Source organism: Suillus discolor, assembly GCF_016758755.1.
Source record: "Suillus discolor strain FC423 chromosome Unknown F5147scaffold_510, whole genome shotgun sequence".
NCBI classification, from domain to species: Eukaryota; Fungi; Basidiomycota; class Agaricomycetes; order Boletales; family Suillaceae; genus Suillus; species Suillus discolor.
The window spans coordinates 1-13747 of NW_024541757.1; the positions used below are offsets into that span (position 1 = coordinate 1).

General features: G+C 43.9%; 6 protein-coding genes across 6 annotated transcripts; 1 reads left to right on the top strand and 5 right to left on the bottom strand.

The window, feature by feature from the left end:
* Nucleotides 1-508: 508 nt before the first annotated feature.
* Nucleotides 509-2743, bottom strand: F5147DRAFT_661188 (uncharacterized protein; the record flags this gene model as incomplete). The annotated part of the gene is made up of 6 exons (XM_041434704.1): nt 509-898; nt 1170-1325; nt 1536-1724; nt 1773-1861; nt 1900-2017; nt 2366-2743. 6 exons carry the CDS (start codon nt 2741-2743, stop codon nt 509-511), a joined length of 1320 nt encoding a protein of 439 aa, XP_041284149.1.
* Nucleotides 2744-3818: 1075 nt separating this feature from the next.
* On the bottom strand, nt 3819-4340 carry F5147DRAFT_784185 (uncharacterized protein; the record flags this gene model as incomplete). The annotated part of the gene is made up of 2 exons (XM_041442847.1): nt 3819-3977; nt 4029-4340. The coding sequence occupies 2 exons, from the start codon at nt 4338-4340 to the stop codon at nt 3819-3821; spliced, it is 471 nt and encodes a 156-aa protein (XP_041284150.1).
* A 214-nt stretch (nt 4341-4554) lies between these two features.
* On the bottom strand, nt 4555-5070 carry F5147DRAFT_784186 (uncharacterized protein; the record flags this gene model as incomplete). Its single annotated transcript, XM_041442848.1, has 2 exons — nt 4555-4789; nt 4856-5070. The coding sequence occupies 2 exons, from the start codon at nt 5068-5070 to the stop codon at nt 4555-4557; spliced, it is 450 nt and encodes a 149-aa protein (XP_041284151.1).
* A 325-nt stretch (nt 5071-5395) lies between these two features.
* F5147DRAFT_552121 (uncharacterized protein) lies at nt 5396-5816 on the bottom strand (the record flags this gene model as incomplete). Its single annotated transcript, XM_041430423.1, has 2 exons — nt 5396-5530; nt 5580-5816. Coding segments are annotated over 2 exons (372 nt in total), but the record flags the coding sequence as incomplete, so codon positions are not given.
* A 3181-nt stretch (nt 5817-8997) lies between these two features.
* On the bottom strand, nt 8998-9628 carry F5147DRAFT_784188 (uncharacterized protein; the record flags this gene model as incomplete). Its single annotated transcript, XM_041442849.1, has 3 exons — nt 8998-9053; nt 9106-9361; nt 9413-9628. 3 exons carry the CDS (start codon nt 9626-9628, stop codon nt 8998-9000), a joined length of 528 nt encoding a protein of 175 aa, XP_041284153.1.
* Nucleotides 9629-9891: 263 nt separating this feature from the next.
* F5147DRAFT_749292 (uncharacterized protein) lies at nt 9892-12930 on the top strand (the record flags this gene model as incomplete). The annotated part of the gene is made up of 9 exons (XM_041440130.1): nt 9892-10155; nt 10191-10277; nt 10329-10369; nt 10400-10619; nt 10674-10990; nt 11144-11543; nt 11580-11672; nt 11693-12533; nt 12587-12930. 9 exons carry the CDS (start codon nt 9892-9894, stop codon nt 12928-12930), a joined length of 2607 nt encoding a protein of 868 aa, XP_041284154.1.
* Nucleotides 12931-13747: the final 817 nt, after the last annotated feature.

A 13747-nucleotide genomic window follows, 5' to 3' on the forward strand; every position in this document is an offset into this window, starting at 1 on the left:
GGCTGCTGCAACGTGGAGAGTGGCATGGCCCCAGCCCGTGATTTCTTGCTTCTTCTTAGGGCTACTGTGGGCAGGCATGACTGGGGCTGTAGCTGAGAGTGATAATGAGTAGTACCAATTAAACCAGACACTTACCAAAATGCTTTTTGTAGTCTGGTGGTGGGAATGAGAATGATCATCACAAATAATATCTGGAAATATGAGTCAACTGCAGCCTGTGTGTAAAGGTGAAAATTTTACGAAGCTGAAAGTGTGCTTTGAAGATGGCCGAGTCAACTGTCTGTATAACATAGTCAGTAGTCACTAGAAAACATTAAAGTCATGAGTGAAGATGTACATTTGGAAATATTCATGATGTCACAACATGACTCAAACAGAATGTATATCAAATCAAAGCAAGAAAGATTACATAAGTGTTTGCAGTAAAGTCAAGTTTATGTAAGTACATTTCGCTAAACACCTATCTAGTCTTACTCCTTTTTGACTTGGGTGCAATTTCTAGGGTCCATCAGTAATCTATGACTTGTTTGTTATTACTGCGGGCCTCATCTATGAGTGATTGTGATTCCCCCTCTTCGCCACTGCTTACCGAGTGTTCTGCCTTGAGGCCTTTGAGTAACCACCATGAGACAAGGAGCTCAGGTGACGGCTCATTCATCAGAAGGTTTGTGATATGTCTCTCTAGCATCTCAATTATGTCATTGAAGGTTACCTTTGTTGTTTCTCTCATCAGATGGTACCACTCCAATGCGATAGGGAGGAGTTTTTTGATGTATGGATGGAACTGCTTGCTAAGTTCCTTGACATAGTGCTCCATGTGCCAGAAGAATGATGTTTTGCTATCACAGCACAACTTAAATTTGGACACAGACCATTGATGCGGTATCCAGTCATGAGTCTTGTCAAGATTATGTTTCATGCTAAGAGGACCTCTGAATTCAATACAGATCCAGACGAAGATGTAAAACATCAACTTGAGGTCATCATGGTAGCTATGCCTAACCAGGGGGGCATCCTTTGCTTTCAAACAGGAGGCTTTTTGTGTTCATCCGCTCCATCTGGATCACAAAGGTGGAGTTGCAAGAAAAGTGCTTAGGACATGAAGGGTAATGTGCCCTAAATGTTCTTTGTTAAAACATGGCATTCTTTGGCAAAATAAAAACACTAACAGTGCCCCCGACAGTGTAGTTCCTGCTCTTCAAAATACTAACAGCAAACTCCCAGTCTATCAGCATCCTGTGAGTGTCTTGCCCATCATTCTCAATCATAGCATTGTTCAAACTGCAGTCATGATGGAGAACCTTGCGCTCTTCCACTGCTTCCTTCTAAACTAAACAGTAGGTCAGTAAAATCTTCAATACATCATAATATAGAACTTACTTTTCATGATGTCACATATTGAGCTGAGCAACTCTAGCTTCAAGCGAAATTTATGCAAAGGCCTCGCACATGGCTTCAAGACGAGGCAAACATGAGTTCAGGATGTGCTTAAGGCTGCGCAAAACTTTGTACTGATAGTTTGCAGTTCAATTGACTTTGTTCCCGGACTCAACAAACCAATGCTCGATGAGGGTAGGAACACTGCAGACTCCACTCATCTTCTTCATCATGTTGATCTCATTCATAGCCTCCTTCTCTCCCCCTAGAACCCAGTGGTCCTTAATAATGAATTCTTCATCATCTTTCCCGGCCAGGTAACAAATGGAACCACACCCAACAAGACCCTAGCTTGAGAATATAATTTTTAGCATATTGTAGTAATGGTCGTTGACATGAATCTTGCCGATAGGTTCTGGAAGGGGTGAACGCAGAGGGTCTTCAAGTACTTCTATAGGGAGCTCCACAGGGAACTCATCGTCATCTTTCATTTAGTGGTGTCCTGAGAGGATGTGTTCTCACTATCCTTGCCCTTCCTCTCACCCTTGCCCTCACTCTCACCCTTTCCCTCACTGGCAGCCTTGACTTGTGAATCTTTCAAGTCCTTCTGGATGTGGATGGGGAACCAATTTGAGTATGACTTTATTGTTTGATCAAGTGTGTGCCTAAAGATATTAATTGAGGGGTCATACCTAACACACTCAAGATCACTGAAGACCATGCTCGAGAGTATTTGTAAGTACTTGTTAGGTTGTTGGTCGATATGAGTGCAAGTGCTTATGATACCACCCAAGTGGTCGTATAAGTGGACACAAAGTTCACGATAACTGATGCACAGTGAGATCATCAGAGCGAATCTTCTCTAGGGCTGATGTTTTAGAAGTAGGTATGCTTTGGTGTTGAGAGTCTTCACAAGGGTACCCAAAGGTATGTACAGGCTAGCAGTCAGCTCATATACCGCCTTGATGGTGTCCCATCAGGCCTTGACATTGTCTAATAAGGCCAGATCTGGTTTGTGTTTGATATCTTCACCATGTACTGGGCGTGTTGAGTTTGCTGTGCTCCAGTTGCACGACAAATGATGTGTTTGAGCAAGTTCAGGCTGTTTTGCAAGGAGAGCAACAGAGACAATGTTAAAGAATAATCCAAAGATATGTTCTGTCAAAGATTGATTAAAGTCCTCCTCACTGGACATCACTTCATTCCCATTATTAGATGGGTCCAATGAACCCTTGCTATTGCCGGATAGCATGTGATCATCAAATGACCCTACCCCACCAGATGATATAGACTCTGAGAGGCTGCTTTCAGTGATGTTCAAGTCTTTGGTGGTTGGGATATCAATAATTCGGTGGGCTAACTCCATGTTTGCAGGAGCTTCATTGACCAAGATTCACTCTCCCTTGTCGCTCTCGGCTCCTTTCTGCTTCCTGTTTTTTGTAGGTGAACAGTTGCGTTCATATGACAATGGAAGCACCCAATTCCACCGATTTTTGTCAGTATTATATAGGTTGATCATGGGAACCCCATCTGGTTCAACAATGAAAGTACAAAGATCGTCAAGCCTTGCACTTTGAGAAACACTGCTCAAAGGAATTGCAAACTCTTCCACCATAGGAATCTCAGTGGTAAAGGATTGAAAGATATGAGTCAATAGGTGGCCAAGTTCGTCTTTGTTAGCAGGTTAACGTTTCTTGAGTATCAAACAATTAAGTTCAGAATTTGTGAGTTTATCCATTGTTTGGGTGTCATGTATTGGGGGAGCCATTACAAAGGATGACAGCTTCTTCCTAAGGTCAATCATTCAATAATGACAACTGGATGGCATAGTGCACAGGATGAACAATGGTTGCTATGTACACTCAGAACAGTGTGGAACAGGTACTGTGCACTCCCATAACCAAAAACTGATCTTTTCTTGAACTAAATACTATGCTGATAGGGCAAAGAAAGTGCTTTTTTTCCAAAACTCGTTCAACCAAAACTCCATTGCATGTTCCATACTATTATATGCAGTGAGGTGCTTATCCACAGTGGCTCCAAAATGAGGGAACAGATTAACAGGCGCCCTCAGTTGAGAGAGGAGTATAATGTCCCCCATCCAATCTCCATTCAAATGTTTTGCCTGCTTGAGCAGGTGCAGTTGTGCATTTGTATCACAATCATTCGATAAGTCAAAGCATTGAACATAGGTAAGAAATCGATCTTGCCATGACCATTGCATGCCACTTTTACAAATAGGCCGCATGATAAGCCTGATCTGAGTGACAGTGTGACCTGCAGGGTAAGTAGTTGATGTTAGAACAAGTGTCATTACACTAGACAGAAAACTCACCTGAGAGATGACTACTGGGCCATGAATAGCCCACAGTTGTCTCCACAATAACTGTGTCATAATGACCCAAGGTCTAGAGACCACTGGGTGGAGCACAATTAAGTGTCTAAGCAGGTTTGATGGTGTGAGTGTTGTGGAAGTCTGTCTCTTGCAAGCAAATCTTGAACCAGACTTGAATTTTGTTGAAAGGAAGGTCAGCCGTAGGTCCAGCTCTCCTTGGGCCACCTATGGCATGAATGTGCTGATGTCCATGAGTATCCTCACACTGGAGGAAGTCAGCAATGGCTGGTCACAGATCAGGTAGGCCAAATTTCACAGTGACTCCGTCGACAGTGATACTCCTGATGGACGGATCATACCCAAGATCGAAGGCTGTGCATCTAACACTAAATGAGCGCAATGGAACAGGAACTGAATTCTCATCTCTGCACCAGAGAGCTCTGGCGATAGCAAAATAGTTCATGATTGGACACATATGTCTAGGCTGCTGTGGTTTGGGGGAAATGCCATACGTGTCAACATCATCGTCGACATCAGGGTCTACATCCTCTGGCTCCTCAGCACACTGCTTACGATCTAAAAGGCTCGTAGCAAGCTCAAACCGACAACACTCTTCTGCACGGTCCATGTGTTAACATATCTGAGGATTGTAGTTATTATTATTGCTAGACCTCACTGGGTCTTTGATTTCAGTAATATGAGCATGTTCAGTGACATCTGTGGACCACTGTCTTGTGACACTGGATGTATGGATACTGGGAACAACACTCTGCATAAGTTCTAACTTGGGAATATACCAGTGAGTGATGGGTCTATTGCCCTTTCCCCGGCGAGCTCCAGCGTCAATAATTGCAAACATGGAACTCATGTAATGTGCCTGAGATGTACTTGAGATCATCGTCATCAAGGTGTGGTGACTGGATGAGATAACGGAATTGCATGAGCACATGTAAGGCAGTGATGATACATGCAGGTGCTGCATCTGCCCACACTGCAATGATATATTGCTGCATGTCTTGTTGACAGCAACCAGTGACCTGTTTAAGCTTCGAGATGCCTCCAGGAAAGTGATGATAACTAGTGGTGGGTTGTAAGACAGAAAATCAGAAATTGATCTTGGATTCTCCAATGGCATAGATGAACCATTGTGCATCATGGTCCAAAAATTCCTTATGCAAGTGGTGTAGGGTTTCTGGTGTAAAGAAATGGGAGGGCTCTGCGAGTATCCAGTCCTGAAAGAACGGTTCAGCAACACCATTCAGATGAAACTTCTGCACTTCACAGAAGAAAGCCTCAAGGTCAACAGGATCAGCACATGAGTGGACAACAGCAAGCTGTGCAAGAGTCGTCAATTTCATGTGGGGTTCATGCTAGAAGTCATCCCCGAAGTGCTTGTACATTGCCATGGTCACTGGTAACATCTTCCACCAACAGTCGCCAGCATCATGGCTTCTGGGGTGTCAGCAATATAACTTGCCAGTGCAGTAAAACAGTAATGACTCTACCCAATGGGGTCAGATAACATGATACCCTTTCGAGCAGCCTGCTTGAGTGGTTCGAGAACAATGTCTAGACATTGATGTATGAGGTGATCCTCCAATACACCCTTCATCTGCTTCCCCTTATGAATGAACTTCGAGGTAGTAAGGCAGTGAGAACGAAAGAACTCAATGAAGATTTTAGTCACATATTCATATGTATATTGGCCAAGCTAATAAGAAGTGGATGAGCTACATGATCACCTGTCAAGGCAGTAATGTTTGTTTTGTCGGATAATAGGATAGTGCCAAGAAGAGTTGTGCCGCTTGGTATTGCTGACTTCAAGAATACATTAGCCAAAAACATTGAAATTCAACTTGTTATGCACTTGCATGTCCCAAGCGTCATTTCCCGTCATCCATTCAGTATAGATGTGACACAGCCTCTCCACAGTGGTGTACACCTTGCGAGGTGTGAAGTCCATATGATCATGAAATAATAGGTGGTTGAAGATACTTGTAATGCACTCTAATGGGTCACACCAATAGAGAATTATGGGTGACTTAGTAGGATGTGCCGTAGGAATGATTTGGGACTTCCAATGTGGACCACTGGGGAGCATTTCTGCTTGACCTCTGTTTTTGTCAGTGTCGAATAAACCTAAGAACATATAGCCATCCTCATAGGCAAGTGGGGAATGGGGAAAATAATCTGTGACTTCACTATTTGCATCTTTGCCCTGGTCCCAAATTCCATCATGCGCTTCCAGTGCGATGTCCTCTTCTTGACCATAAAAGACATATGTATTGTCCTCATCTCCAAGTCCTGGTTCATAATAAGGCATAGGAAGTTCATTATTGTTCATTGGGTCCATGGGATGATCCTTGGTGGGTGGAATTATGGTATTGAGCTTAATAATATCATCCAGCCAGGTGTTGCAGCTAGACTGGGGCTGGCTCATATGATGAGCAATAGATATATGGTCCTTAAGGACTTTTCCACATGATGGACAGTGAGGCATGAGGCCAGGTAGTAGCATAAGACTTTGATTGATTGATTTGAGTCGAGACTCGACATTGGCATTTTCTGATACTATTGACTCTCCTACACTACCATGATGAGCATTCTGCGATCATTGTCAGCAAGTGTGTCAGGTACATCCAATTCACAATGTTGCGAAGGACTGTCACCCGGAATTTTTGATCTATACAAGGTTCTTAATGCCGTCAATTCCATGGTGAAGTCAATCAAATTTTCTTAAGTTTTAAGCACCTTACTTTTGAACAGTCTACACAGGATCCAACCAACTCAGGAGCTAATCTTATCATGAACCTTGTAAGAGCGAAACATGAAGTTTATTGGGCACAGAAAGTACTGGCAGATTGTGTTGTAAGGGAAAATGAAATGTTGGCAAGCCTGCTCAGATTTTGAGCCAAAGAGGCAGAGAAGCAGGTGGATGATATGGACATTGGACTAGGTTGCATGAGAGTTGTCTTCAAGAACCATGGATGGACTCCTGCCATTCCTCCAAGTTGTTCAACTCCGGGTCAAACTCATAGGAGTTGTTTGCAAAGTAAGTTTATTTATACTACTATGAAATGATGTCATGGCATTCTGAGATTTACTGATACCAGCAAATTCATCAGTGATTTCGGTAGAAGCTGCAGAGGGCCGGTGCCTCACCGCCCAGCTTGATTGATTCTAGTATTGACTTCATGTCTCCCCTTAGGTTTGATTCAACTCATAGTATTATGCTGTGAATACTCCATATGTTAGTATATATGTTGCATGTTTATTTTTAGTTCTGTTTGTATTTGGAATCGACGAAATTCATGCAAGTCTGATTTTCAAATTGAAAACTACTAAGTGCTCAAGCTCACTGGCAATAATTAGCCTACTAGTAGGGTGCAAGGTCTTGCAAAACTGTGAGTGACTGGAAATGTGTGGCTATTGTTTGCTGTGCCTGTGGTGGCACTGTGCAACTCTGTCACTGGCTGTTACAAAAACACAAAATTTGTACATTCTGTGGAGAAAATTGTAGTTTACTGATGGTTGTTGAGATAATAACCACAGAATATTGTATTTCAGACAAAGCAAATAATATAACAAAGTAGTATTAGTAGTACTAGTGCTACGTAGTAGGACTCAGATGCTAGTGAACAAGTAAGTGAGAAGAGACACGAGAGGAGGACAAGACACCAAAAGGAGGATGAGACGCGAAAGAAGGACGAGACTCCAAAAGGAGGATGAGATGTGAGAGGAGGACAAGACACCAGAAGGAGGATGAGACACAAGAGGAGAATGAGATGCCAAAAGGAGGATGAGATGCCAAAAGGAGGACAAGACACCAGAAGGAGGACAAGATGCTGAGAGGAGGACAAGATGCTGAGAGCAGTAAGCGAGAGAATGAAAGACAAGAAAAAAAACAAATAGAAGACTTACTGAGGGTAATATTTTGGGGTGAGGCTGTAAGGTTAGCTGTGAGTGGGTAGGCTGCACCAGGGCAAACACATTAGTACAATACAATAAAAATTAAAGGACTTACCTGGAGGCATGTGAGATGATGCATGGCATCATGAAGTTGGTGGAAGGTTGAGAATGAAGAAGTTGAACTTTGTGTAAAAAATTGATGTTCAAATGTGACATGTGCACATGAGAGTTGAGATTGTGTGAAAAATTGATGTGGTCAATCAACATTCAAGCTTGATCGAAGTCATTTCCTGCTGTTCACACTTTGTGAGTGTGTTGATCCTTATTCAATTTCGAGCCATGCTGATGCAAGTTGTTGCCTACCATCCACAGTGAGTGTGTCAATCCTCATTCAAGCTTGGGCCATGCTGATCCAAGTTGTTGCCCACCATTTGCAGGAAGTGAGTGTCGATCCTCCTTCGAGCAAGAGCCATGCTGATCCAAGTCATTTCCCACTGTTTGCAGTTTGTGAGTCTGTCGATCTCATTATCGTGTTGCTACTACTGACATACATTGTACCTACACCCATATATCTAGTACAGGAATACATGGGTCATGGGATACCCACTGCGGGTTACATACCAAGTTGAACTACTTATTTTACTTGCTGTACTTATTTTTGTTTCAAATACTTGAACTGACTTTTCTGATCTTATGCTACTTTTTGGCACTTGTGTGTCATACACTTCTTTTTTTGACTTGTAAAAACAAACAGCCAAGTGAATAAAGGTGAATAAGTGTCAATAAGTTGAAAATAAGTTTTAATTTTTGAAAAAAGGTCTGCCAAGAAATGTGTGAATTTACTAATGGAAGTCATCAGTAAACTACAAATTTCTCCCCAGATAATGCCTATTTTGACAGTTTCCCACAGTTTCCCACAGACTCTCACAGAGCGGACAGCGCTCACAAAAGTCATACAAACACAGACAAGTATTTCGCACAGCTCTGACAGGACATACAGCTCTCAAGGTTGCCAGCGCTAGCGCTGTCTCAGTTGAGCAACAACCACCAATACTACTAAATGTTGAATAACTTACTACTAGTATACTAGTAGTGCTAGATAATGCACTTGATAAGGTAATGAGGAATGACGAGAATATCTCTTCATGAGGAAGAGTATCATTTGAGTTGACAGATGACTGAGGTGTCGTTGGAAGTGCCCACTTCTGAAGTCCAGCCTGGTTAGTAGTAGTATCACACAATGGCATGATACCAATATAAACTTTAGATCACTAGTGCTAGATACTGCCAGTGCGATAAGAATCATTCCATTAAAAAAACACTCGGTAAGGTAATACAACAAACAGTGCGCGACCATGAAATACACTGGTCCTACATCAATCCAATTGGATAGTGATATTTTGACTGGCGGCCTGCGACTCGATGTAAGAACCTGTAGCCTGTCCATTATAGCACCGTGAATATCAATGTATTAGAAGACTTACCATCCAGAGCATGAGGAAGCGCCTGGTGAGAAAGACCATGCTTTTTAAAGGCAATCCGCATGTATCCCAATCCGACGTCTGCCTTGTCAAGTTTGCGCTTGGATATGCTGGATTTGAACTTCGATAGATTGGCCAAAACTTCATGCTCACGGACCACGCAATTAGCCAACGATTTCTCGGCTCTGAATACCTCTTGTCTCGCTCTCGCGAGTTCCATAAGCAAGTCGGCCTCAAGATCATCCGTGTCTTTGATAGTCTACAAACATGTTAGACAATAGGTTGCTGGTGGAAATATCAAGCCACTTACCATCGAGCCAATAGCATTGGTGACATCGTACAATTCCGAGAGATTGTGGTCGTGGTTGCCGATTTTCACTGGCACTCGGAGGTGAGCTGCACGCGAAACACAGCACTGAGGGAAGCGAGAAGATGCTGTAGTTGAAGTGGGGATGTTCTTGTGGATGTTGAGACTAACAAGTGGGGTCGACTCAGACATAAGTACTAAAATAATCAATATTATCATATGCAATGCTGACTCATTTGGCCTTTGTTTATTCTATGCAGTAGATTCAGTAAAGTCCGAGCTGACTTTGACGTCACACATGTCCATGTTTTTCTCACACCTATACATTCTATTCTAATACTGTTATGTTTCAGTGTCCTTCGTGCAGTAAAGGTGGATTCAAAGATGAGGTTGCTGTAGCCTGTCATATGAATCAGCCTCGCTCAGGATGCAGCACCTGGCTACAGGATATGATACAGTTGGAGTCTGCGTGAACCAAGTCTATGAACGTTGATGGTGATGAGCTCGATATTCCGGACGATCATCTCCATCTCACAAACACGTACGAAGACCATGACGGATCTGGAGGCTGGGGTGAGGATACTGGACATGACATTGATTCAAATGAGGGTGGTTCTACTGGCAGTTTCATCAATGAAGAAGGAACATTACCGACTGGCGACTTCATCGACTGGTTCCCCGGAGCTTCTCAAACGTATGGCACAGGTCATACTTTCCTTGACTTGTTCAACTCAGATGAGAACAGCGTGCACCATGCAACAAATCTTTACTATCCATTCAGTGGCCAAAAAATTGGGAACTTGCGTCATGGCTACTTCATTCGGGATTAAGCATGGGGAAGATAGATAGCTTTTTGTCACTTGAGATAGTAAGTACTCAATATCTTCAATTGGTAGAGTCTAACAATGTGCATGATAAGATTAAGGGTCTTCCTCTGTCATTCTCATCGGCCAAGGAACTGTGAGGCAGAGCAGAAATGTTGCCGAGCAGTCCACGCTGGATGTCTCAAGTAATTGAGACAATGCATCCGACAAAAACACCAGTCGTCTTATATTGGCGCGACCTGTTAGATTGTATCTCCAGTATTCTCAACCATCCATCCTTTCACGACCAGTTAGACTTTACGCCTTGCAAGGTGTATACCATGGTGCAGCAGCTGTGCCGTGTGTACTCTGAATGGATGATAGGAGATGATGCATGGAAGATCCAGGTGCGTAGCTTCGCTTGTTCAAGGCACTCTCAGTACTCATCGTTTTCGATGCAGTTGGCTCTACCACGAGGTGCGATGCTGCTTGGGACTATTCTATCATCCGACAAGACAAATATATCTATGATGATGGGCGACAGAATCGCACACCCGCTCCTCATCAGCCTCACCAATATACACATGTCCACCCGACTCAAGACATCGTCTAATTCTTTCGTGCTCACTGCCCTGCTCCCTGTACCAAAATTCCTTCATAAAAATAAATGTATGCGTGGTATGCTAGGGGATCGTCTAGTCCATCAATGCCTGGATATCGTTTTAGAGTCGCTAAAGCTGGCAGCCCGTGAAGGAATTATGCTGTCAGATCCTGTTGGGCATAGTCGCTACTGTTTCACTCCTCTCGCAAGTTACATCGTCGATACTCTGGAGGCCATGATGTTGGCTGCCGTTGGTGGAAAAACTTCGCCAGTTACTATGGCCATGTTCAAGCAATCTGGCGACCCTTTCCAACACGAGCCCCGAACTAGTTCAACGACACTCGCACAAATAGCTGCTGTCCGGAGCAAGGTCAATTCCAATGATATCGAAGCTTTCTTCCGCGAAGCACAGAGGTTTCATCTAAATGGTGTCGACAAACCTTTTTGGCAGGATTGGCTCTTTGCTGACCCATCACACTTCCTCACTCCCAAAACCCTCCACCATCTTCACCGAGAGTTCTATGACCACGACCTCAAGTGGATTACATGTGCAGTCGGGGAAGCAGAGATTGATTTCCGCTTCTCAGTGTTGCAGCCTGTGACAGGGTTTCGCCATTTCCATGGTGGCATTTCAAAGCTAAAGCAGGTCACAGGGCGTGCCCAACGTGACATCCAGTGCTCGATTATTGTAGTCAGTGCAGATGCGGTGCCCAGCACTGTGATGACAGCTGTATGAGCTCTGACAGACTTCCATTATCTCGTACAGTCACCACAGATAGACGATCACAATATCGAGTGTATTTCCGCAGCACTGGCCGAATTTCATGCCAACAAACATGCAATCACAGCTGCTGGGTTCGTCGTGGACAATGCAACAAGCCTATTGATAACTGGTACATCCCGAAGATAGAGCTTATGCACAATATATTTCCCAGTATACGCAACACCGGTGTCACCATGCAGTGGAGTGCAGACGCTACGGATCATGCACATATCACTGAGATAAAAGATCCTGCACGCTCAAGTAACAACAACAATTACGACTCACAAATCTGTCGTCACCTTGACCGTGCAGATAAATGTCGTCGCTTTGATCTCGCAACAAGTCTATTAGACTTGAGACTACGAACCAGCCTAGATCAACACCTCAACGTTGATGACGTCATTGATTTTGATGTCGACGACGATGACGACGACAGCGATCTCCCTGCAGACCTCTTGGCCACGGTCAAGTGCCCTAGATATGCACGTCCAATCACTGACTACTTTACAATGGGAAAGGTTCTCCGACACAGGGAGGTAGGGACAGTCCCTCTACCATTGCGCACCTTTGTTGTTGGACGTACGGCCTTTCATCTCGCCTACAGCCCATCAATCAGGGCCATCTCCGTCGATGATGCTGCCCTTAGATTCGGCCTTCCCGACTTACAACCAGCCATCACTGACTTCCTTCGTCATGAAGATATCCACGGATATGGTCATGTTCATCCGCTTGGGGGGGCTAGGAGGGCTGTGTGCAATGCTTCACTTCCATTTGAACAACTGCAAATATGGTTCAAACTTCGGCTCCAGGATACAGAATTTCACAATGCCACCAGCATGCGGCCTGCACAGACCCTGAACTGCACACCACCTTCTGAAATTTGGCCATTTGGTCAGTATGACACTGTTATTGTCAATAATGAGGAAGGGCACTCATGGCCTGCCGATGGTCTTCGCGGTGATTGATCTTCTTTCATTATACTAAGTGCTCTCTAACTCTTGAGTTTCTAGGTCATGTTGTCGCTCAAATGAGGCTTATTCTATGTCCAATTAGAAAGACGGGCACACAGGGGACTCTGAAGAATCACTTCCTCACTTACGTGCAACACTTTGACAATAGCGAGCGCGAATCAGCTATGCAGCTACAAGTGCTCAAGAGGGCGAAACGGTCAAACGGGACTCGCATTGGTGATGTGATACCAGTCACTCAGCTCAGAGCGCCTGTTAATGTTATCCCTCGCTTTGGTGCAAGTGCAGACCCTCGTCTCACTCAATATAACAGTATGGAGCACGCTGAAGAATTCTGGCTCAATAAGTATTGGGACAAAAATATTTTCTTCCCTCTTTCAATGTAGCACCATTTTTTTGAACTGTAATATGCCCGCTTTTGCTAACTCCTAGTGATTTTTGTACGAATCTTGTGTTATTTTTAGTTAGACTGCGGTGATAAGCAACACCTCTGAGTCTCACTGTCATCATCCCTCTTTGTTGTCTCACTGAGTGCCAATTATGCCGCACTTTTATAGGACAATTGATGACTGGAATGAAATTGGCATCACTGTTGTCAATTCCTGTCAAGGACAGTCAGCTACTTTGAACAAAATGACTGACCATTGAACTCGACCGTTTAGTGACAACTGAACCTCAATCCCTGGCAAATGGCTCACTAGGCTACCTACTCCCTCTGATCTTCAAGCCTTTCACACTCAAAGTTCCCCAGGCACACACACTTAGAATCAAACTCAGTAAAATCCTTCATCAGCGACATACAGATTAACACAATTTTCAGTCAAAACTCTCCAGGATGATATCGTGCCATTGTATGATAGCCAAGCTGGACTTTGGAATTGGGCACTTCCAATGACACCTCCTCAGTCATCTGTCAACTCAAATGATGCTCTTCCTCAGCCAGGTGTCACCCATGAAGAGATATTCTCGTCATTCCTCAATGCTCTTTGTACTGCTATGGCTGAAGCAGAAGACAAGCTAATCACGCTATCTGCAACTTGCACACATGGAGCGACAAGCAATTCCATGGTTGCAGTGTCTGGTAGCGATATCAAGTGCAAGCCTGATCTTGTGCTATCCGATGATATCAAGGCCAGGTGGGGCAATATTCGTCTGTGCGCTGAGCTGACATACAGTCAGTACAAGCCTGCACAGCGGATTGCG